Source organism: Macrobrachium rosenbergii, chromosome 51, assembly GCF_040412425.1.
Source record: "Macrobrachium rosenbergii isolate ZJJX-2024 chromosome 51, ASM4041242v1, whole genome shotgun sequence".
Lineage (NCBI taxonomy): Eukaryota > Metazoa > Arthropoda > Malacostraca > Decapoda > Palaemonidae > Macrobrachium > Macrobrachium rosenbergii.
In genome coordinates this window covers 21,911,559-21,937,332 of record NC_089791.1, presented here as the reverse complement: position 1 = coordinate 21,937,332, position 25,774 = coordinate 21,911,559, and the positions used below count along the sequence as shown (strand labels likewise).

The window sequence follows — 25,774 nt, the reverse complement described above, 5'->3', positions numbered from 1 at the left end:
AAGTTTGCGTCGTCGGAAGGGACGAGGATGGCGTTGATCGCCCCATTTTGGCCTTGAGGAATGGTTCACAGAGGTCATGTCCTTCCTAGTAGACTTTCCGAGATCTCTGCCCATGAGAGTCGATCTACTCAGACAACCCCACTTCAGAGTGTACCACAAAACCTCCCGCTCTGTGTCTGACTGCATTCAGACTATCGAGAAGCTGGCCAGAGCGAGAGGTTTTTCTAGACCAGTGGCGAAAGCTATTGCCAGGGCGAGAAGAATCTCTTCCAGCAATTTGTACCAATCGAAGTGGACCGTATTTAGAGATGGTGTAGAAAGAAGGGCATTTCCTCCACCACGACCTCTGTGAGCCCAGATAGCAGACTTCCTCTTATTTCTGAGGAGTGATGTGAAACTTGCAGTCTCGACTATAAAGGGGTATGAAGCATGCTTTCATCTGTTTTTAGGCATAGAGACTTGGATCTGTCTAACAACAGACCTTCCACGATCTCTTCAGATCCTTTGAAACCTCAAGGTGCCTCGGCTAAGGACTCCTTCTTGGAATTTGGATGTTGTGCTTGGTTCCTCATGTCCAGCTCGTTTGAGCCTCTTCGTTCTCGTCATTGAGGAACATTACTAGGAAGACTATTTTCTAACCGCTCTAGCAACGGCAAAGAGGGTTAGTGAACTGCAAGCCTTTTAGTAGGCATATAGGCTTTAAAGGGCATAATTGGTTTGTTCCTTAAGCCCTTCCTTTTAGCGAAAAATGAGCCCGTCTAACCCTTGGCCCAAGAGTTTGAAATCAAGGGTATGGCTGAAATCCTTATTCAAGAGCCAGAGAGTCCTTTGCCCTGTTAGGGCTCTCAAAGTCTACTTAGACAAGACGAAAGGAAAGTCGAGGTCCCTCAGATAGTTTATGGTGTTCCAGTAAAGAGGCCGGACTTACCTATGTCAAAGAATGCTCTGGCTTTCTTTCTGAGAGATACTGATTAAAGAAGCCCATTCATCCTGTCAAGACTCTGATTTGAAACTTCTGAAAGTCAATGCTCACGAGGTGAGGCGGTTGCGACTTCAGTGGCTTTTCAGAAAAATATGTCACTCAGCAACATTCTGGGTGCCACATTTTGGCGGACAACTCTGTGTTAAACTTCACACTACCTGAGAGAGATGTGAAGACGACATATGAGAACTGCTTCTCGCTAGGACCATACGTTTCCATGAGATACTTTCCTGGGGGCAGGGGATGACACTCATCCTATCCTATAGAAAATGGTTGGATAGTGTTTTTATGGTTGTTGGGTTAGACTGCCTGTGGCGGACTTCCCAATCGTTAGCTTTAGTTGCGTTATCCTAACTTAGTTAGGCTTGGTCAGGTGGTTGGTTTTGCTTCGTTTGCCCTCATTGTATGGTCAATATGGTCTTGTCACACTGTGGTCACGTCCCGTTGACAGATCATCTAGAACTCACCAGCTATACAGGTCACACCCTTGCTGGAGACTCTAGTTAAGCAGAAGCGGACTTGGGTGACAGTAATCACTAAGTCAGCTATGCTAACAGGTAAGGAACAAAATATCTTTCACCTACTTGTAGTGTGTTTTTCCAAATCCTATTCTGTCTGTACCCACCTCCAATGGTGGTATTCAGCTATATATATATCTGACAGGTAAGTTTCATGAACAAAATGATATTTTAATGATAAAATAAAGTTTTGTTCATACTTACCTGGCAGATATATATATTCATAGTGCCCGCCCCACCTCCCCTCAGGAGACAGTGGCACTAGAAAATCTGAATGAAAATGGGAATGGTTCCTGATACCCGCCTCCCAGCGGCGGGAATGGGTACTAACCACCTGATCTCCCACTGCGTGTCGTAAGTTTTGAAATTCTGTCGGACTAACAGAGAATACAGCTATATATATATCTGCCAGGTAAGTATGAACAAACTTTATTTTATCATTAAAATATCATTTTGGATTATGTGCACCCTTTCATAGGCTGCATATGTAGGTTTCATAAGGCTCTGTATGTAGGAACTGACAACCTATGGAGAAAAATTACTCTCGTGTTTGGATTCACGGCATTTTGTTTTGTAGGATACCTAAAGTTTGTTGATGCAAATCAGATTTAAAGACCTTTTAGACTTTTATGCCTTTGTTTTTATAAAAGAAATGGCATTAAAATTATTGTTACCTTGCATCTGTTTATTGATAATGGTACCTAACAACAAGGAATTGATTAATAGTGATCTTGCTCTATCTGGAAGGGGATGTATGTCTTGAATGTTGTTAGAATCTCATTCCTGCATCATCATTCAGTGCAAGTCTCTAGTTGACATAACCAGTTATGAAGTGCTGTTCTAGCAATTTTGTTTTACATGTATTTGCCTCTTAAGTTTACATGACATGGGCAGTCATGTTTTCCCTTCATGTCTGGTCATCATTAAATTTGTTTTTAGTGGATAATTAGATTTTGTTTTTGAGAATGTACATATGTACCGGTACTTTGAGTAGATCTTGGCCCATAATTTTCTCATCATTGTGAAGGAAGACTTTGAATTACATATAGTCTCTCAGAAGCCATTTTTGTTCTGCCCAGCTTAAGATGAGGTTTGAGGTTTTCAGAGCCATGGCCTCTCATACCTCTCCATCTCTGCACAGCGTCCTGTTACTTGAAATTTCTCCACTCTTGATTCTCATTATGCACCTGCCCATCAAGCTTCTGTTGTTTCCTTTCCTCCCACTTGCTTGCATTAGGGCATTTGGCTTTGGCATTTTTCATCTTTGACTCCTTTGTCAAGGAGTCTAATCTCTTGTCAAGACAGATAAATCCTTGTGCACTAGAAGACTAGATCCCCTTGCACAATTTATGGTGCTATTTTCCAGTCCTTGATAAAATGTTTCCTCTCCCCTTTGATGAATTGAATATTGTATGCAGATAGGTTTGACTCTCTTCGTGACTGAAATGCACTACTGTACTGCATTTCTGCCAGAGAGGAAAGTTTAGATTATCATGACAAGTATGTTTCCTTCATGAAGTCACAAGCCTTTACATGTCAGACACCTTGTTAACCCTGGGCAGTACACTACAAAGGGATAAATTTTTGAAGAACAGGACTATGTTGGTGTATTAAGTTTCTCTTCTCCCTCTGACAAGATTTTTTCTTTAATGATATGGTTTCAAAAGCAAAGTTTATGTTTCTGTGTACAAACTCTAAATAACAGTTCATCAAGGAGAGATGTTCCACTGGTTTTCTCAAGTTTTGTTAAGGATCAGGGAACTTTTTTCTTCCTTGCCTTTCTAGTATTGGTATTTTAGTCTCTTCAACTTGCCATGACTCATACAAGTTATTTTGGTCTAAAGCTGCTAAGGTGATTGCTTGGACATCGGCTCCTAGATGGGTCCATCTAATGAAGACAGTTATCAGTTCCACACTAGTTTTGTTGCAAACTTCAGTATATTTTTGGAGTTAAGTGATATTTATATTTAAATTTTTCTAAATGAGTAAAGGATGGGAATCCACCTGCAGTACTTCACAGCTGTGCAGTTATTTACCCAAGGATGGCATGAATTTTTACTTTCATAATACCATCTAGTAGAAATTAATTTTGTGAATTACAATACTTGATCCTTGTCCTAGTTTGCTCAGTGGCTATAAAAAAGTTAAGTATATCTTAGTTTAACCAGACCACTGAGCTTATTAACAGCTCTCCCAGGGCTGGCCTGAAGGATTAGGTTTATTTTATGTGACTAAGAACCAACTGGTTACCTAGCAACAGGACCTACAGCTTATTGTGGAATCTGAACCGCATTATGACAAGAATTGAATTTCAATCATCAGAAATAAATTCCTCTAATTCTTCATTGGCTGGTCGGAGAGTCGGACGCTGGGCCAACAGCGTGCTGGCTGAGAGTTCTACCCACCCTTCCAAACCTTTGTGAAATTTTGACCAAAATTTTCTGGTGGTTATTTTGGGGGTTTACAGCTACCAAGAAGTAGATACGTATTTTAGAAGTGGTTTTGACATGGCATAGAGGAAAGTTTAGGCTGTGTTAGTAGCTTGCTGCCTCTTCTAAGTAGCAATCAAACACTTATGTCGTATTTTTGTGCATAAGTTTTGTTTGTCTGCCTTCTGTGTGTCTCACTAGAGATACAATTGAGTATGGTTCTGTTGCATCTTTTTCTCTTTTCATTTGCCCCTCCAGCACAAGATTGTCCTCCTCCACATCATGGCTGGTAACTCGTAAATTAAATACTCTGGGAATTGAAAATCCATTACTTATTTTACATTTTGCAATCTTGAGCATCTCCTGTGACACTGTCTGCTACATTCACAGGATTAAATTTATCCCTTTCTGGTTACCTTAACTTTTTTGTCATGTGTTCTACCCTGTTCCACTCATCCATCTTTCAAACACTTCTTTAACCTCTTCATCCATTTGCTGTGGTAACATCAAGTTGTCCACTTCAGGTAGCTCCCAGGAACCTTGCTTCTATTCTCTTTGGTAGCTTCTTCCCTTACTATTATAACCAATGAAGTGCACTGCTGCTCTTTGGTGCACATCAGTATTTATCCCAAACTAATCGTCTGTCTCGGTTGTTCTGAATCTAGACCCTGTCATGCTATAGTACCATCATTTGATCAATGAATCCCATGAGGTATCATTGTTTTCATAATGTCCAATTACTGTATGTGATAGAACCTAAATCTTGTTTGCACAGTACTTCTTCAGTTTCCCTATTACAGTAATAATAAACAAACATATTACTGTGTACTGTAAAGTTAAGGCAGTAGCTTGTATTGTATATCAAAAGAATCTTGGTGAATAGTGAGGATCAGTAGCCAGTTTTTAGTTTTCTGTAAAAGAAAACTAGTGTGTTGGCTGTGCCTGTCCGTCTGCACTTTTTCTGTCTGCCCCCAGATCTTAAAAACTACTGAGGCTAGAGGGCTGCAAATTGCAATGTTGTTGATCATCCACCCTCCAATCTTCAAGCATACCAAATTGCAGCCCTCTAGCCTCAGTAGTTTTTATTTTATTTAAAGTTAAAGTTTGCCATAATTGTGCATCTGGCAACAATATAGGACAGTCTACCGGCGGGCCGTGGTTAAAGTTTCATGGGCCACGGCTCATACAGCATTATACCAAGACCACCGAAAGATAGATCTATTTTTGGTGGCTTTGATTATACACTGTACAGAAAACTTGATTTCACCGAAGAAACTCTGCTGAATTTTTTACTTATATTGTTTATCACTGTATTGGAAGATGTACCCAAGTTCAGTAAATGAGGCCCATAGTAGCTGCAATATGCAAATGACTTGTTTTTGACACAAGAGCAAGATGTTGCATAGAGAATAGAGGAATGAAGTCAAAAAGAAGCAAAGATAGAAGTACAGTCTGGGAAGGGGCCATATTTTATTACACTAGCTCCTCAAATTACCAGATTTAGTCAGTTGCATTGTCAGTTTTTTTTTCGCAAGCCTACCATTCCAGAAATATATTTGGGTGATAAATCTCTTAAGTGGATGATGAATCTTGAAGAATTTATTGTTGGCTGTGGAATATCTTGAATGTTGGATTGTTGCTTGTGCTATAGGGCATCTGTTACTTACCTGAAGACTTAAACCCCTAAGTATCGGATAAGTTGAGGGGCTACTCTTGTTATAAAGTAGCTTAGCAAGATCACCAAGTCATGTTTCAGAATTCATATGGGGGCTCTTAGGAAGGAAAAGTTGTAGCCATGTATGAGATGTAGCTTATATCACCAGAGGTGCTTAGGATTGCAAATGTTCTGTACACTAATGGATTTTCAGTGTCTTGCATGTGTAAGCAGCAAAATGGGGTTAAGAGGGAGAAGCAGCACAATGTGGTGGAAACACAAGCCTTTTTTAATACTGATACAGTGAGAAAAGGAGTAACAAAAGTGTGGATGAAAGGAAAATAGATTGTTAGTCTGGTGGTGTGTATGAGTATTAGTAAAGAGCAGAAATTGTGAAATATTGCTGGGGGTATGCTCAGAAGATTGGGATGGATATGGAAATGGGTGAGGAGTATTAGTCACAAAAGTAAATATGGAAGTGGAAAGACAGAGACTCAGAGGAAATCTTGGAAGATCTTGGAGAAAGGTCATAGATAAGAACTTGAAACTGCACAGACATTTATACAGTAGTGCCCAATCTATGAAACGATTGAGAGAACTTGTCTTATCGGCTCCGTAAAAGGAAAATCTGATGTAAAGTATATGCATGTGATATAGTGGACCCCTGCCTGTGTGCAGTTCCAGATTCACGGCTGCATCTATTCACGGATTTTGTGGAACGTATATGCGCAATATTCATGGAAAATTCGCCTACAGTAAACCCCCCCATATTCGCGGGGTGCGGTACAGCTAAAATCCACGAATACTTAAAACTCCTCAAAAAACACTTAGAACTGCCTATTTTGATAGTTTCAACACAAGAAAAACCCTCTAAAATTGCTTATACCTGAGTATTTTAAAAGTAACTTACCAAGTAATTACTTAGCTAACGATTTTGCTCGCACGGCATCCTAAATTCAAAATTTATTGGAGCGCGTTGGTTGCAAAGCGGGGGTGACAGCCCCCACCCGCTGCAATGGGAGTGAGGGAGCAACAGAAGCCAGCGGCAGCATTCTGATTTATGCTGCGCTCTTGACAACACATTGTTCTCTGCGCTCCTGCTTTTGTGATTCACTGGTTGTTCTTTGCTTGCTAGAAGTCGGTGAAGTATTCACTTTAGTTTGTTAAGCTGTGGCTTTTGTTGGTTCGTGCTATGCAATTAGCTCACTTTCCTGTGAGTTTAACTATGTTGGATTCTAGCTCTTCCGGTTGTCGTTTCTGTAGCGAGGGCTGTAAGTCTATACTTAAGATTTGTTACAATGCACGTACCTTTTGCACTAAGTACTGTTTTTCATATTTTTGTGACTAAAACTATTAAAATGCTCAGATATAAGCATTTTTAGAGGTTTTTTGCTGTTTGAACTATCAAAATAGGCAGTTATAAGCGTTTTTAGAGGGGTGTCAAGTATTCGTGGATTTTAGCTATTGGCTGGGGTTGTGGTACACATCCCACATGAATACCAGGGTCGACCGTAATAATTTTTTTTATTTTTAATGCAACACTGCAAATAGTTTGACCAGACTACTCTCATGATGACCTAGGTTTACTGCTAAGTATGGAATTTTGAAATGATAACAAGAGTGCACTTCTTTAGCTACTTTATGTAAGTGTTTGAACATGTGGAATTATTGGTTTTGAAAATTCATTGAAAAAATTGGGTTGCTCCTTTCATGTTATCATAAGTGTCATTAGTTGACCAGTGTGTAAGAATCATTAATGAAACTAGACTTTTCTGAGTGCAATGAAGTCCATGCATAATGGCCCTCACAATATCTTTATACTTCCAAATCTTTGAGGCCATTAACATGCACATCACATCAGATGGCTACTCTGAACCAGTTATAGACATGTTGAGGTTCACACACAGTTCTTAAATCATCCTCTTATGGTGCAATGATAAATTCCAGGATGGTCATGAAATGATGCAGCTGTTATCCTGATGCAGGATCTTACGAGCTATATTAAAAGTTTCATTTGGATAGTCTTCGTGAAACTAGTTTAACATTAGGACAGCAAGAACCAATCAGAACTATCCTCCATAGTGTCTCCACCTGGAAGTGTAAAGGGAGTATTCCTAGTAGCCTGTATGCCACTGCCAGAAATTGCAGTAGGAGTTGAGTCATGTGCTATACAGCAAATTTTATTTTTACTCAAGTTTTGTATAGCGCCCTAAGCATCAAGTTCTATTATAGTTTCCTACCATAAGTGCACAGTTACATAATATGAATAATGGTCTTACTCCCTGTTATTGGGGATTTTTAGTAGACCTTATCAACATGATTATTGCATCTCCTCTCTTCAGTACCCTGTGCACCTGCCTGATACCACATCAGGTATAGGTCTTCTTTTGTGCTCTTTTTGCCATGATTTCCTTGGCCTGCAGGTCAACCTGCTACTTGCATATCTTCCGCATTTTCATCGTCCTTGCAGCAGCGTATTCTATACTGACATATGCATATTTCAGAATAGTAAGTGGCCATACTGTCTGGTTGCTGATGTTAATAAAATGGAGAAATTGTCTCTTATCTGTCAACTTGACAAGGGAAAAATATGGTGTCTAGGTTTGTGAATCTATTTGTGATGTCAAAGCAGGATGTTATATTAAGCTAACTTTTCATCCCCCACTCCTCTTTTCCAGTGGGAAACTAAACATCAGCTTGCCATTTGATTTGTCTTGATCAGAGTTTTGCAATAGGTAAGTCTTGTTGTTTGAGGATTGCAAAACAGCCAGACTATTGCTAAAAGTAGTCTTAGTCATGACTGTAGATTAAGGTCAGAATAAAATACCAGTTTCATGATGGTCTGAGGGCATCATTGGTCTAATAATCTAATCTACAGCAGCTTTGCTCACTTTTCATACTTGTAAGAAAATGGTGTTGAGTGAACCTGTGCACCAAAATGCCTGCCAACAATTTAGGAAGCCGAGATTAGGGACACAGACCAACCACATTAAAAAAAAGTAAAACTTTGATTGTAATCTTCATATATGATTTAGTTTCTTTCTATGCACTTGTTTATATGTATCAGTGTTTTTGAGTTTTTGACATTGCTTTTGACAAATGGTATTGGTATGCTTATTTTAGATGCAATACAAAATGCAAAGAAAAGGACACTTATAAAATGGGTTTAGACAGTGGGTATATGTATTTCTGGATCGGGGTCCCGTGTCACCCGGTGAAATAGTCCATTCAGCACTTATTTCTAGGTAATTCCGTTGCTAGATACCAGAGAAAGCTAAATGAAATGCTGGAGTTACTAACTGTCATTGGGTCTGCTATTAGGCAGGAAGTATTTTCTTAATACAAGCCTATTCAGGTGCTATTCTAAGCTCATGATCTTAGACGGTGACCACTTACATTATTTTCATTACATGAACTTAGAGGACCTTACTTATGTTCAGGGTAGAATTCTCCTAGTTTTCAACGTTTCTGTTTAAGTCTTTAATAGCATAAGAATGATGTTTATTTCTCTGTTACTATTTCACCGGTGACACGGGACTCATCCAGAAAAGGATTTTGACAAAGGAAAAATCTATTTCTGGAGAGAGGGCCCGTGTCATCATTCTCTCCTCCCTTGATAAACTTCATTCTAGTGAGGTGGGTGCTAACATGGAATGCGGCTAGTGTTGCCTTGTATACAGTCCATTAGTGCATGGGCTTGTATCGGCACCTCTCTCGTTGGGACTTTTGACATTGGGAATCTCTATAGGATAAGGTTCCGTGTTTTTGTAGTTCACCCTTTTCCATACACGACTCCATCTAGTGGAGCTCGCTCTGGGGGTAGTAACTCCAGCATTTCATTTAGCTTTCTCTGGTATCTAGCAACGGAATTACCTAGAAATAAGTGCTGAATGGACTATTTCACCCGTGACACGGGCCCCTCTCCAGAAATAGATTTTCCTTTGTCAAAATCCTTTTCTTTCCCAAAAGTATGACTCATTTAGTTGCTTGAGAGGGATCTTTGGGACACAGTGGTATCCCAGTAACAGGTCCTGATAAGGATACATTTTGACTCCATGTATACCTATGTAAGAAATGCCAAGCCATCTGAAAGAATTAATTGGAAATGAAATACATATAATGTGCTGTATAGATAAACAGCGTGAAGGAAGAGGACTATTGGGAGACGTTTTTGTGGTTTTCTGCTACAAGTTGTGCCATTTATAAATGTGAAAAAAAAATAAAGTCCCTAGAACTGAAGTTTGGTGACATACTTTGAGTATTAATGCTCAGTAAACCCATTCAGACACATTAGGTGATGTTCAGTAGATGGCTGTTTCTTTGGGAGACCTTATAAATCAGGTGTTTCACTCGTAAATTTCTTTTTGGTATCATCAAAGAACAATGAAGTCCTTCACTATGTATAGTGGACTGGTATCCTGTTGTCAAGCAGCAACTATTGTGCATATGCATTCACTGCCAGCTGTCTTATTAAAGTGGAATTTAAAGTGTGTCATACCAAACCACAGTTTACTTGATATTGGATATTCCATTGTCTAGGAAGATTCTTCTGTGACAGTGTATTCTTGGTATCTCCTACTCTGGAGATTGATTGCCTTGCATAACTACTGTATTTGGTTTCAGTGGATTCCAAAATTACTTGTGTAAGTTGTATGGATGTGGTAGACTAACCTGTCAAGTGTATTCTTTAGAAATTCTAGTTTCAGTTCTTTTTGTACGTTTCACACCCACCTGGTATCGTATTGTTATTGTTGTGTCTTGTATTTTTTTTTTTTTTAAGATTCTTGCTGTTTCTGTAGGAGTCTGTCGTGTCACTGAATGGAGTGTCCGTTTTTTGTCGGTGCGGAATCTTTCATGTTTTAGATTATCATGTTCTTCATGCAGTTCTAGAAGTAGTTAAAACTATTAAAATTCTACTAAGTGATTTCGAACTTGTACTCAAGGAGTTTATTTTTTTGTAGGTCACAGATATGGCAGCCTGCTTGGATCTTATCAGTAAGTTGGAGAAGATACCAATCACAAGGGAGGTGTTGGAGGTAAGAGAATTCTAAATGTTCTTAGTGATGATAATACTGTAAGACATGCTTAATAAGTATTCTATAGCCTAAAAGATTTAAGTCGTGAAATAAGGGGTTTGGCTGTTAGATTAGCTTATCCCCATGCAAAAAGAGTGTTTTAAGAAAAGGTTTTAAAGACTGAACTTTGTTAAACTGCTATAAGCTTTATTTGTGTAGTTTTATGACCAGAATTATTTTTACTTTATTTAAAATAGAGCAACTCTTAAGAATATTATGGGGTGTGTGAGAAAATCATACAGAATTTATCCATAGTAGTTTTAAACACAATAGAGCAACTCTTAAGAATATTGTGGTGTGTGTGAGAAAATTATCCAGAATATATTCGTAGTAGTTTTAAGTACTATAATTTCCAAATCTTATTTACCTCTTGTTTGCTGTTAAGTTTTCGGTGATCTACTTTGCTGTTACAAAATTATTTCTACTATCACAAGTCAGGCTGCAGTTCAGTTAGAAAAGCAGAATGCTAAAATCCCACAGATCGCAGTAGCAAAAGCAGCCCTGTACAGAAATAAAACTTTATGAAAATGAATTATGAAAGCGACATAAGTTGAATAACACAGTACTGTCAGTGAGATAGATAATAAAGTATGAAGTGAAACTCAACCAGCCTGTTTGAATAAATATGCAGTATATGCCTCAAACTTGAACTCCTGAACATTCCAGAACAAGTGATTCAGTCACTTCACAAAAACTACAAGTTATTGAACCTAACAAAAGAAGCTGTGAAACTGTCAGAACTAAATGCATATTTAGTGCTACTTGGAAGATCTTAATGCAGAGGATGATCAGAATTATAAAACTAATATAGCATGGACTTGAGTTTAAAGCGAATATAGCATGGACTTGAGTTAGTTGAATTACAGTTGAAAATTTTTATTCAGTATTCACTTTGAGGTAATTGAATAAGTGTTGAGATTAATACATAAATTGGGATAAGGTATTTTAAAGACCTCAAGTGCATGTCCAACAATTTTAGACTCACATCAGCTGCTGAAAACCTAATGGAAATACTATGCTAAAAACACAAGAACCTGTGCTGAATGACCTCATAGGTCCCGGTGCTTGGCCTTTGTCATAAACTCTATATTCCATTCCATTCCTAAACACAGAAGAAGGAAAGAATAAAAATATTATATTGGGATAATAAAAATATTATATCGGGATGGGCAGGTCTCTGAAAATCTTAAGAATAGGTAGACTGGGTATGTTTCTCTGAAGTGAATTTATAATTGAGAACATTGTCCTAGACTTACTAATAACCACACTTGGTTTTTTGTGGCATAACTTCTTCCCTCAAAATTTTACCACAAGTTTTTTGTGGCATAACTTCTTCCCTCAAAATTTTACCATATGTACTAATTTCAGCTAAGTATCTTAAATATTCAGCAAAAAAAGTTCTATACTCAGGAGATGGGAGTGATGCAGAGATTATGGGAGTGCAGAGATTAGCCTTAGCTGCAGAAGCAACACTTTTGTTTACAAGAACAAAGCATATAGGCTATGCTCATAGTAATAGGTCAAGAATACTACCCTTAGGACACAAGATGTTTATATTCTTCTAGCTACTATGGTGGCCTTCAACAATGTAACGATAATAAAGGCAATGTCTGCTTAGGATAATATCAGTCATAATAATGTATTTCAACATTTTATTTCTTGAGTAAAAAAATAAAATATTTTAAGAAAATAGAATGTTTTAGTGTTTGTGTTTTTCCTTAGTTTCCTTGCATATTTCAGTTAGCGAGTACATTAATGCTGTAGTACCTCAAGAGTTTAATTGCACTCATGTATGTACCACAAGGTAACTGATAAGTACATGTCATATTTATAAAATCAGTAATTGCTGAAGTATCATTATATTTTGGATGTTAATTCATCATGCCTTCGTCTTGTGAGCAGAATTGTGGAGGATTTGCGATTAATGCGAGTATAATTGAACTTGACATGTTTTACAGAAATGGTTAATATGTTAATACTTTCCGAGCAATAATGATGGTAATAATAGTAAGTTAGTTTCATTAAGATTATTTTTCAGGTGTTAGCCATGCTTTGTTCATCTTGAATGCACAATCTCTGGAAGTCTAAGATAAGCTATGTTTCTACTTTAGAATAGGTTATAGATGTTAATTATACTAGAACACTGTAATTTTGACTTAGACTAAAATGTCCTGAGTCACACAACTGGGCCCTCTTATGCACTACATTATCTGCAAGGGAAGATATTACAAAATTACTATACACTATTTAATACAGTACTGTATATTATTTTTATTGATTGATGTATTGAATGCAGTGTTACCATGTACATTTTTAGTCTGTGTATGAGTATATAAATATACATTAATTTTGGAAAAATTCTCTCTCTCTCTCTCTCTCTCTCTCTCTCTCTCTCTCTCTCTCTCTCTCTCTCTCTCTCTCTCTCTCTCTCTCTCTCTCTCTCTCTCTCTCTCTCTCTCAAAAATGGATGGGAAGTTGGGTACTGATAAGCTATATATCTTGTGTAATTATACTTTACATGCATTATAAAGCTTAAGTAGGTAGGACTCCTGCGTTATACTTTGAAGATTTTTTCTTCAGGCTACCTTTTTAGAAGCAGTTCACTTTGCAGGTAAATCTCAGCAATCAAATGATAAATATAAACTGCAGTTTAGAATAGGCTACTAATTATGTGGATTTACTGCATACTAATCTGTGTGGTGGTTGTGGGGTATTAAGTAGGATGAACTGTCAGGTCTTCATTACTTTATGGAAAAAAGAGACTAGGATGTTACTACTGTATAATATTTTCTCAGGCAATTATAACGGACATGCAAGAGTGATAGTAGGACAATTTTGTGGTACACGTTTATTCTTACACTTTACTGTTAGATGTTGGGGAATTTTTTGGGTTCTTTCGGTGGAAAATAATATTAATACTAATATAAAAATGAGTATCCAAAGAGAGAATTATGACATTCTTTAGCTGTTATTATTTTTCTATTTATAATATTATAGTCTTACTTAATGTATTTATTCCTTCGTCTTTAATGTGGATTACCTTATGTGAAAGCCACAGCTGAAGGATGGGGGAACCCTTCATTTGCTCAACTAAGAGCAACAGTTATTCTTCAACTGCATTTATTCATGTTGCAAACAGAAAAAGTGACATTGTTGGTGAGCTGAGGGATTTGCCTACTGCTAGTTACTACCTACCTTGTTACCAAGCTTCATAGCTGGACCAGGTTTGCCAAAGAAAATCTTTCAAGTTTGTGTATCTAGAAAGAATGCAGATTACAGTATCTTGATTGTATGATTTTCAGATAAGAAAAACATGGGAAAAGTGGCTAATGTACATAGAGTAAATTGAGAAATGAATTCATTAAAATAATGAAAATACAGGGAGAGTGAACGCTTACCAGCAGTGGGAAAAAGTGACACCGTAACTTGTACACTATTACATAAAACATAAATAGTGCGGTTGATTCAGTGATAATTGGTCTTTTGTGCTCAAAACAATTTCAAATTGTGTAATTACTGGTGTTTTAGGTTTTTTCTTTTCAGATCGCAAATGCTATGATGCTACACCATTGTTCAGTTAACCCTCTCTGTTAGTAGGCCTTTGCAATTCCTGTCAGTCTCAGAGCTGTGATAAGTTATATTTTGTACATTGTGAATTTACTATTCATTCTATGGTACTCATTCTGATGTCATTAAAACTAAAATACACTTCATTGTGGTATGTACATGAAAAGCAAAACAATCAAACAGGTAAAATTTGGGATATGAAAGCCATGGGTAATAACATTTTGGTACATAATAACTGAATAAAAAGCTAAAAATTTTGCATCACAATGCTAAATCATCATCATAAAAGTTTTTTATGTCTAGAGTCAGGTGGGAAGTGAATTTTCTCTTCTGTTGTGAACTGTGTCTGCCATAACTCATTATTAGGTGTAGGTCTTTATCAAAGTCCTTCTACAGGTCTTAATTGTGCCACTTCCATAGCTACCACTTTCTGACAAATTGTTCCTCATCTCTTCTCATCACTGAGATCCAGTCCTTTTTCCAGCCTCTGGATACCTCATCTCTTTTAATTCCTCATTCATTTTTCCACTGCTCCAGTAATGAAACAAACATTCCATGGCCATACCCTTACAGAACTCCATTTTGAGTTATAGAATTCACCCCCATACTTTTATCACAATTAATACATGGCCACTTTCAATTTTTACTTTTTCCTTTGCTTCCTTTTCGTCACTTTAATCTTTGGTTTCTTTGTTTTTCGTTCCTCTTCACCCCACTCTTCCACCCTGTAAGCATTTAATTTAATCAGAATCTGTTGTTACCAGTAGGTCACCTGCATAAAGGAAATTCTTTGGGTCCTCGTAGTTTCTCCACTATAAAGAGGTCTTTCATTGTTGACCTCTGCATGAAGCCAAACTGACTAATTGTTAATTACGAGCTTGGCGCACGCTTCACATGCTGGAATGCCGCTGCTATCTCCTTTACCCTCTCAATCCCCTAGCGGGGTCCTCCAGCATCTTTACTAATATTTTCATAGCGTGCTAAAGAAGTCTTATTCCTTTAATTTCCATGTTGCAGTGCATCCCTTTACTTTGTACACTAGTGCTGGAAGACTCTTTCCCCTGTCCTTTGGTTCCATGTAACTCTTGAACAGGTATTCATTTTTTTTTAATGAGCTCAAGGATGATATGCTCTCCAGCTGCTTCCATTTATTAAGTTACTTCTTGTTCTAGATGACCCTGGAGCTTTTCCGTTATGCACCATCTTGAGGGCCATCTTAACCTCCCCAGCTGCTGATCTCTATTATTTCCTCTATCATGCTAACATCCTCCAATTCATGTTCATTTTCTTCGTTCATAAGATTTTTAAAATATGCCTCATTGACCTAGTATCTATTTTATATTTTTAATTTTTCAATTTCCAGCTTTTTTTTGTACATATCTTTACAGCTTTTTTTATCTTTCCTCAGTCACTTTGCTGCTTGGAATATTTTCTCTTTACCCATAGGACAGTCCAGAATTATATCCCATTCCTCTCAGCTCTGTTGGTTTTTGCCTTTGCCACCAGCTTGTTGATCTCCCTCCCGCTTTTCCATGCACGTATACATATCCTTTTAACCTTTCCTGCTTGCCTCTGCCAGAACTTGAAGATCTTCCTTCATGATTCCAGTGTCATGTTTCTTTCTCTCTAACCCTCCCCTGATGTCACATCATGCATCATTGTCTTTCCTAAGATCATCTTAATAATCATGCATTTATCACAATTTCAGCCATTTCATGCTCTACCAGTCTGCCTATTCCATTCTTTCTTGTCTTACCTCCATTATACCAAAATTTGTTTCTCTGTCACTGCCAGTAGGTTTTGGTAGCTCCTTTACACCTAACCTGAATGCAATAAGTGTCCATGTTTGTTTTTGTCAGCATTTCCACCACTTCCTTATTGTATCCCACCACTGTTCCAACAACATTTGTGTTCAATTTAAGTGAGTTTGCCATATTTTTATATTCTTGGAGATTCTATGCACTCCTTGCCTACATCTAGAATTCTGTTCTTGGTGACAGTTGGTTTTGATTTTTTAGAATCAAATTTACACGCTGTTATCGTTTTACAAGTTCTATTGCACTTTGACAAGCTCAGACCACCCAATGTCCACTAGACTTGGGACTGGCAGGCTGGAAATTTAGATGGGGATTGGAGGTCGGGTTGAATTTTTAGTATATTCAGTGTTATTTGAAGTGTATAGAGTGCATGCCAAACTGCTTGGTGTATTTTTGGCCCTAGGGAGAACTGAGAACGTAGGGTAAGGGGCCATACATTGTACTGTCTGGTCAGACTTACAATGGCCCAATTTTTTCAAATGGTAGTATTCAAATGGATGGTTGGTACTTTGACCATCCTATTACCATACTGTATTGAATAAAGTTCTGTAAATTTATGAAATCTTACCTTGCAAATGATGATTTACTGCATGGTAGGGTTCCCTGCCATTTTTGGTGACTGACTTGTTTCAGTTTAATTATTGTTTTTACAGTATGCAATTAATGCCTATTACCTATTTTGTGGTACACATATGAGTCCAGGCATGCTTCTTTTGACCAAAAATCTTAGAATTTCAGAATGTGCTTGTGAGTTGAACAAAGAGAGAAAAAAATTTAAAAAACACTGTGTGTGCTGTATTAGATTTTGCAACTGTAATGTGTTTTAAAACATGTGACACAAAAAAATCACCACTGCATGGAAAGGCAGACTCAGAAACTGTTATGACTAAGTTGGAGTAAGTTCAGTGCTGGGAGTGTGGGGTCACTTTCAATTACCTTAGGAGCAAAGAATCCATGTTTACTGGTTTATATAGGTAGGTATTTTTCACATTAGTTTCAGCATCTACCATGCCCTGCATTACCACTGGATTTTTATTTTCCAGTACTGCTGAGATCATTAGACATATTCAGTAAGAAAGTCAGGTAGATGGAGGATTTTGCTGTGCATTGAGGCCCAGAGCTGACCATACTATATGAAAATTTAGTAAAAGAAGGGAAAAGAGCAGAAGAATGAAAAATGGTATGGCAGTAGAAGTAAAGTATATAATGGAAAAAGGGGTGCACTAAAATGTGGAAATTGTATAGGAATGTTTGACTATTTGGAAATATTGGAAAATTTACAGTAGTTTTTGTGAGGAGGCATCATCATACCTTTACTGTTGTTTGATGCCAAAGGCAACAACAAGAAAAGTATGGTGTAAAGAGGAAGACATTATCCCCAGTTGTAGATCTTGAGAAGGTACTTGAGAAACACCAGAATGGCTCATTGAGGTAGTGATATTACAGTACCATAACACATCATCTAGAGTGAAGGCAATGGCTGGTGTGTGTTCCTCAAGGATCAGCCCTGTGGACTCATGTAGAAAGCTACCAAGAACTGCAGAATTGGAGAAGTTGATGAAAATTTTTAAAAGGTGAGGAGTGAAATGTACAGCAAAAGACTGAAGATTAATGTAAGCAAGGCAAAGCTCTTGGGTACTGAAAAAAAAAACAAGAACAAAACACAGTATGGATAAACTCATTACTACTATGTATCAAATGTAACTTCAAGTGTTACGAGATATGTTCTGGGTAGCAGGGTAGAGTAAGTGCTGAATTTTGTAAGGAGAGCAAGTGGGAAAGAGGGAGACAATAAAATGTGGTGGAAGGCCAGGTCATAAGAGGTGGAACATTGATATAGTGAGGCAGGGCTGTGAAGCAGATAAATCGACTAGCAGCCACAACCTGTATGAAATATAGAGATTGCTGGACTGCCAGTAAATAGAAGCATCCCAGTACTGTACTGTAGTAAATTATTATTGTATGGTTTTATAGAGATAGGTAGTGACAAAGAAAATTATTTTAAAAAGATGTGACTATAGAACGCCAAGATTCATGCCATTATGCCTAGGGAAGTTAATTATAAAAATGAAATTGTAGAGAGATGTGGTGTCCATTGATGTGAAAATGGCAGTTCTCAAGAGTTTTAAAAAGTTGCCATGGACATGCATAAGAAAGGATCAGGAACATTTGGGCGTGAAAGTACTGTAGTAGGACAGAGACAGTATGGTAGCCCTGGTTATTCATGGATATACCTAAACCTGATAGAAATTCAGGCTGAAAGAATTTAAGACTGAAGAGATTGGATAAAACACCTTTTACTAACAATCCACAAATAGGAAACCTGATGTAATGATGAACTACAGTGTTGAGGTGGTTATAGCCTAGGCTATGATCATTTTATATTACATGATTGTATTTCTAGTCAGTATGTTGGGAGAATTTTAAATAAATGTCAGTGTCCTTATAGGATTACCATTGACTTGTTTGTTATTTATCTTAATATAGAGGATGCTACAAAGATTATTGAAGGGAGGATGCTAATATCTCAAGTTAAATGATCTAGTGGTAACAGCAGAATCCAAGAAAGCTTATAGAAATGTTTTAAAGATAGAAGAATGAAATAGGGAGGAAAAGCTGCGACTGAGCACTCTTCTTCAAACCCATTAATCACAAATTAGCCATATTCCATGCAAGCAGATCCCAAACTACAAAAGATTTTGCAAGGAGAAAAGTCCTGTTGTACTGTCTCACCACCCATTTCGAAAAGTGTGGAGAATGGAGGTGGAAAATATACATAAAAAAAAGTGTTGCTGTAAAACCGTACTATTATAGCCTGAATTGCAGTTTAGGAGAGAGTATGATGCAGAAGAGCCATGGAAGGGGAGAATAGACAGAAGTGCAAGAAATTTTGATCTCTTACAGTAACAGGAAGTGGAGCATTAATGGCCAAACATTAATTATGGAGTTTCACTAAGTCATGGATTTGCAGTGGAAGCCATCATCTTAAAGCAGTACACTTGCCAATCATATGAGGTGTACTCCAGGATAACATTTGTGTCATAATAATGAGGATGAGTTTTTTTAAGATTAGTGACCTGGTTTCCTCCCAAACATTAAGATGCAACCTGCTGCAAAAATCAGTTCCCGTGCATAAACACCAAGATTTGTAACATCACTTACGTAGAAAGATGATAGGGGTCCTGTCCCCTCAACCACTACCTCTTCTCCAGAGACCTTCTTTATGCTATGAATAGTTTGACACACACTGCTTGTCTTCAGTCACTTTTTAAACTAAAGGTTTGACTTTGGTTCGGTGCCACCCCATCAGTTAACCTTACAAGTCATTTTGACGTTTCATTGTTCTTGGATCATTTAGGCCATGTTTTAGATCACCACAGGCTGCTCTGAACAAGTCAGTGGCTTCTGTGCCTTTTATGAGATTTTCACTCCAGTCGTCCTTGGTTGGCCTTTGTTGCTTCTGGGTTGATGGTCTGACTGAAATTTAGGACGGTTACCCATTTCGCTCTTTGTGCACTGCGGTCCACGGGTCAGGAGATGCATCCTTTGCAGTGAAAGAATTTTCAAAGCCTTTCTTTAGTGGATGGTTCCTCACGTGGTGTATCTAGGCATTACCGAAGGTTCTTTGCAGCATTCCCTCAGCCCCTAGCTGCAACTTCTTTCATTCCTCCTACAGTATTTCTGTTCACATTTTCTTTCTTTCGTATGACTTCCCACCCTCTCTAAGACTTGTTTCATAATGCAACTGCAAGGTTTTCCTCCTGTTACACCTTTCAAACCGTCTTACATTCAATTTCCCTTTCAGCGCTAAGTGACCTCATAGGTCCCAGCGCTTGGCCTCTGGCCTAAATTCTATATTCCTATTCCTATTCAGTGAATGGTGTCCTTTTGTCCTACCCCTTGATTGTTCCAGCATACAAGTCGTCGGGATCTGCCCTGGGGTTCAGTGGTTATATCTCAGACTTTTGTTACGTGAATCTAGAAATATGGTTATGTTCTTGGTATAATCATTCATTTTACCACAAACCCACTACTTATACAGAGGCTGTTCGTATATCCGTGCAGGTAGCCTTATATACTGGGGTTGTATTGAAAAAATAAGTACAGGTATTTGTTTTTAAAAATTTTCACAATCCAGTGGTCAACAACCTGCTGCATCCACGTATACAGCATACCTGTTTTCTATTAGATTGCCATTTTCCCTCTCTTATGGTGCACCTATACCATCTCATTCTGAATATCCAATTTAGGTTCTTAGTACCACATCCCTGGGCTACTTTCTCATTTGGAATAGTCTTACCAGTGTACTGCTGCCTTGAAACTTTTCATTGTTTAATTTTGCCATTTCAAAGTCATGTCTATTTTGATTACAAGCAGGAAGTTGTTTCCTCTGATATTTGGTCTGTTACATGAGAAACCTTGCTTACCAGTAGCCCAAAGCTATTAGTTTTCACTGGAAAATTTTAATACCATTAAGGATTTTGTCCAAAAGTTAAGAAAGCCCAATTTTAGGTCTTTTCTTGGAAAACATCCACATTGTTCTAGGTATCCATTCCATTTTATCTGCAGTGATGCGGAAATAGGCAGTCCTACCAAATGGATTATTAGTTATCTGCTGTTGTACGGCAGCAGGTAACCATGAAAAGTATTTTTATTGTTTATCTGTTTAGTATTAAAATTACATTGAAAGATTCAGGCTTTTAAACGTGCTTTCATCAGTCATGCACAGACACACCACTTTTTCATGTACTTGACTATATTTTAATATTTTTGTTAAAAAATTTTTGCTCCTGTATTTTGTTATCTCTTTACTATATTTTTACATTTTTTGTTTAAAATTTTTGCTTCTGTATTTTGTTATCTGGGAACATTAAGTTTTAATGTTTGGTGAGATTTTATTTATTTTTTGTCTCTTTCCAGTCCACCCGATTAGGGAAATACATCAACGACATCAGGCGCAAAACTAGCCATCAGGAACTTTATCGAAGAGCAAAGGATCTTGTTCGGAAGTGGAGAAAAGATGTGCTGGCAGATGGTGTTAATGGGGCAGCTGGGTCAGGACCTGGACCGGGTGGGACAGGTGGACGGGGGGCTGGCAATGGACATCCCCCAACTTCGCCATCATCCCTACCGTCCAGTGGCAACACTAGTCCAGGAATGTCTGCCCCTACCACTCCCTCCACCCTGGCGCAACGTACTCGCACTGCCTCACCTACCCTGACCACCGCCCACCCGTCCCGCCCGCTTAAGCCTGTCTCTCCTGCCTTAAGGGGTCGTGTTCTTAGTCCTGGTCTATCTCCTGCTGCATCATCAGGTACTACTCCTCCTATATCAACTCCTACACGTTCGCGGTCCCAACCACGCTCTCCAGCTATTAATCCCAGTGCAAGGCAAGCATCCCGAGCTGATGCTTCATCTTATGCTCCAAGCATTGAAAATGTATCCAAAAATAATGCTGCCAATAAGAGGCTGAGAAAAGATGAAGATGAAACTAGTAGTGATATTCCACATTCAAAGCGGCCTAAAAACAATGTAACTAATGGTTTTGATGACGATAGTAGAGACAGTTTTTCCAGTGTTTTAAGTAATGACTGTGCTTCTAAAGTAACTAGTGGGGGCAGTGAAGGTAATAGAAATAGAAGAATAACTAATGCACATAGTGTTTCAAAGAAAAAAGCTGCTGATTCACCCGTTACAAACACATCAGATCCACTCAGACAGAAAATGGCTGCGTTGCATGCTGTACCTTCTAAGGCCTCAAAAGTAAAGACTACTTCACAAATTGTTGCTGAACTAGCTGTGAGAAAAGGTGATAGTAAGTTAGCAGAAAGAGCCTCGAAGTTAGGAGAGCAACAGATAAGAGAAATCCCTAGTCCAGGAACAACTTTAGGTAGAACATCTGACCATGCTGTTGTCACAAGGAATAAGATGGATCACATGCAGCGTTTTCTTAGTTCACAACCAGACCCAAATATCGATCCTTCAGATGAATTCCCTGCATCAGAAGAGGATGGAAGCTCAATCTCTACTGAAACTGAAGGTCAAGACACAGCCAGTAGGCCAATAACTCCAGCACAAGGTTCTGGCAACCTCCCTCCACCAGTAGTCACATTATCTAGTAACCTGGATCTCCTCGGCATCACGGAGGATGAAAGTGCCGAGGAGATTCTTGCTCGCCTTCCTCCACTTGACATTAACAGTATTGTATGGGATGACTCTGATGAGCAAGAGGATCAGGAGGGAGAAGTGCAGGCTTATGTGCCGGAGGAAACAACCTTTGAAGAGGAAGTAGAAAAATTAGTGAGACAATCGAAAAAAGTGCCAGAAGAGGAAATTAAAACCTTACACTCAACGAATTTGGAATGTCAAAATGGTAACTTTGACATGGATGGTAAATTCCGAGAGTGGCATGAAGTAATTAACAAAAAAGGCTACCAAGATGACCCTTTAATAGTGCTGCCTTATGTGATAACGGATTTTTGAAACACACAATACAGTGAAATATGGTGGTCTAAAGTGTTACAAAGAGGCCATCTGTTTAAAAACTTGGTTGTCGCACTTAAAGTTTATCTTACTACAGTCACCTTAAAGTCCAATGTTGGTCTGGTAATTTATGCGTGCTCTATCCTTTTGTTATAATTGGATGATGTACCACAGACAAGTTGTGTACCATTCTGCATTACTGTCAGGATTTATAGTTGTTGACACTGATAACCTTTGCTTCTGTTGCTTATGTTAGCTATTTTGTTTTTGGAGACAACCTCAAAAATATACAAGACTTAGATTTAAGTATATACAGTGCCTAAAACTATTTGGCTAAGTTTTTAGCTGCAGCAGAAGTGTAATTCGAATAACGCAACAAATCAGTACACATAACAAAAAGAAATATAGGGAAGAAGAATGTACATATAAATGCGCTCTTGTAACTAAAAGCTTAGTCCAATGAAACTATCAATATATTATGAAGTCATTGTGGTTGCCTTGAGTAACGTTTCCATATCCTAACTGAGAATAGTATACATAAAAACATTTTATGACAGTGAAGTTTAATAGCCGGGATGTATGAACCTGAATAAGACATTGGGCAGAATGGCCAAATTTGGTATGATATTATCCAAGATAGACAAGTGCGGGGAAGGATCAAGTCATGTGAATCCTCATGTGAGCTTTGACATGGGAGGTTGGAATACAAAAGCAATGGCAGTTGGACATACGAGTGATTTTAGTTGCCTTAGAGGCTTACAACAACTGGGAGGATGAAGGATGTCAGGCCCTGCTTCCAAGTACCCATTGCTAATTAGCTAAGTGATGTGTTGCAAGAGATCTCTCCTCCATTTGTATTGTCCCCATTTTATACACTGTGATATATCCTACATTAATTTTATGTTAATTTTAAGTCTTTGTATAGCAAACTGGTCATTTATATGGACTTAAATGTATACAGAAGGTTAATTCAGTTTTCCTATTAACCAAATTTTTTTGAGGAATGGGGCTAATGGATTCTGGTCAGATATTTTTCATGTCTCTTGCTCTCTCATTTAGCTAATTACTTAAGCTGGAATTGAGGTTTCACACCCGCCCCACAATTGAGCATTATGATTATATGCTTTAATTCTTTTGACAACTGGGCCAGCCTTTTGCCCCCTTTATTTGCTTGTATCGTCAAGTAAGGGTTTGATTTATAATTATGCAGATTCAATCTCTTTTGCAAAATGATTCTACATGAAATGCTTGTTGTTGGTCAGAAAAAAATTTAATATGCAAGCACTGTAGACTTTTTGATACTTGTGTGAATGATTGTCTAGAAAGGCCTAACACTGTAATAGTTTCACATCATCTGGCTGGTTGTCGTTTGTCTGTGATGGAAGTACTTGTCTTAAATGGAGAGTTTGTTATACAGGAGTCAAGAGGTCAATGATGCTCACATATATCTTCACATGCCAAAGATTCAATTTACATGATCTGTACATGAACCTTTGTTTACAAGGATCTTCCCGTGACTCAGAAAGTTGCATTCCTCTACTGTGAAGTAAGAGAGCATTTCTTTGTTTGAATGATATTTTTTTTTTTATTGTTTGCTGGATAAACTGCTGCCTTAGCACATTTTTTTTAAAGATAATTAAATGACCACAGGGATGCTACCAAGAAGATTGAGATTCAAAAGTATAAATTTATCTTATGTCTTGGCAAATTTGCACTAGACCAGATATTGATGTAATCCAGCTTTTATCTAATAGATAAATTATGCAAAAAGTCTTATGAAATTTTTACAGGGTCAGTTATGTGTTCTTTGTTACATTAAGAAGGTGGAGTCAAGTCAGAGATTTTGTTAGTGAGTCTCTCATGCTGTGCTGCTGAGTATTAGCAATGTTGACATTCTTTAGAAAGCGCCTTCCCTTTGCAGCTTCCGGGAGTCGTTCAGCCATTAATGAAGAAGTGAGGAGATTCGCAATCCTGTATGTGGCATATTCAGAGTATTCCTAGTTTTCTGCTGTGTGATCTGACACATTAACTTTGTAGGTAGTAATGTGTGTATATATTTATATATACTGTATATTGTATATATATATATCTGGCAACCATTTCACTAGATACAAAATATGGCCTGGACTATGCAACTTCATAATGTAAATCTGACCTCCCTTTCTCCCATCTCTAATAGGAGGAGTTGTGCTTTTCATATCTTGTGTTCAGTTTGAGCAAGGAACAGTTGAAAATTATTTGAAAGTGCTGTATTAGTAGCGCTAAGCATAAATGCTTTGGAATTAAATATTTTGTGAAGAAACTGTTTCAACAATTTAAAGTTTATACATATATCTTTGGTCATTTGTGATACAGTTAAACTTAGGCATGTTATGGCATTCAAGATGAAATTTTCCTTGCATAGCTACAGCTTTATTTTACAAGTTTTCTCCTTTGATCGAGGAATGTGTTGAAAGTGCCAACAGTTTAGCTGTGCTAAATGGAAGAGTGTATTTTATCAAAAAAAAAAAGAATGAGGAAGTCATTTTCTTGTTTATTCTGGAAATGCTGTGTTTTGAATAATGAATCTTGGTTAATTTAAATGGGAGTGATTTATGAAGTGCCATTTTTTAGTGGAAAACTGCAAAATCCAGCTGTGGTTGGAGATTGATCAGTTTGTATGATAGGAAACTAATGATAAGCAAATCTCTCCATCTACAATATTCCCTGTGGAAACTACACAGTTTTCTTTGGTTCATTCACAGTAGTAAAATCTTGAGGGAAATGTAAAAGAAAAATCAGACTTTGTCGTCATGGGTATTAGCTTTTGTATTTAAGAATAAGTGAAAGTTAAGACAGGGAATTAGGTGTCTTTCCCCATTTGTTGAATTTAGTATTTATTGACAAAAAAGTTCATCATCTTGGCTGAAATATATTTACATTTCAGCCATTTGACCAGTCTTCGTTTCAGAAACATCATCCCTTGCGTTATATTTTGTGATTTTTTATGAATATTCTTTATAAAGAAATAGAATAAGCATTTAAAAAGCTTTCCTGAATATTAGTTTATTGTTGCATAGAATTGCCTATTTTGTTTTGGGTATCCACTGGCATGCCAGTGAAGTGAATAGAAAAATGCAATTGTCCATTGCCTCACAGTTGAAATACTAAGATGTTATCAATGTTTTGTAATTTATAGTTTTGTTGAAAGGATAATATGGATTCATTCCTATAAGAATAAAAAAAGAAGTCCAATAAATTGATAACAAA

The 25,774-nt window shown here is 37.7% G+C and overlaps 1 protein-coding gene across 12 annotated transcripts in view; it reads left to right on the top strand.

The window, feature by feature from the left end:
• The window catches only part of LOC136833194 (mediator of RNA polymerase II transcription subunit 26-like), a 95,930-nt gene extending 70,156 nt beyond the window's left edge, over nt 1-25,774 (top strand). For all 12 annotated transcript variants that reach the window (XM_067095007.1, XM_067095004.1, XM_067094998.1 and 9 more), the window contains 2 exons: nt 10,545-10,619; nt 20,963-25,774. In XM_067095007.1, coding sequence (XP_066951108.1) covers nt 10,554-10,619; nt 20,963-22,525 — 1,629 coding nt within the window. In that variant the 5' untranslated portion in view covers nt 10,545-10,553 and the 3' untranslated portion in view covers nt 22,526-25,774. The remainder of the gene's footprint in view (nt 1-10,544; nt 10,620-20,962) is intronic.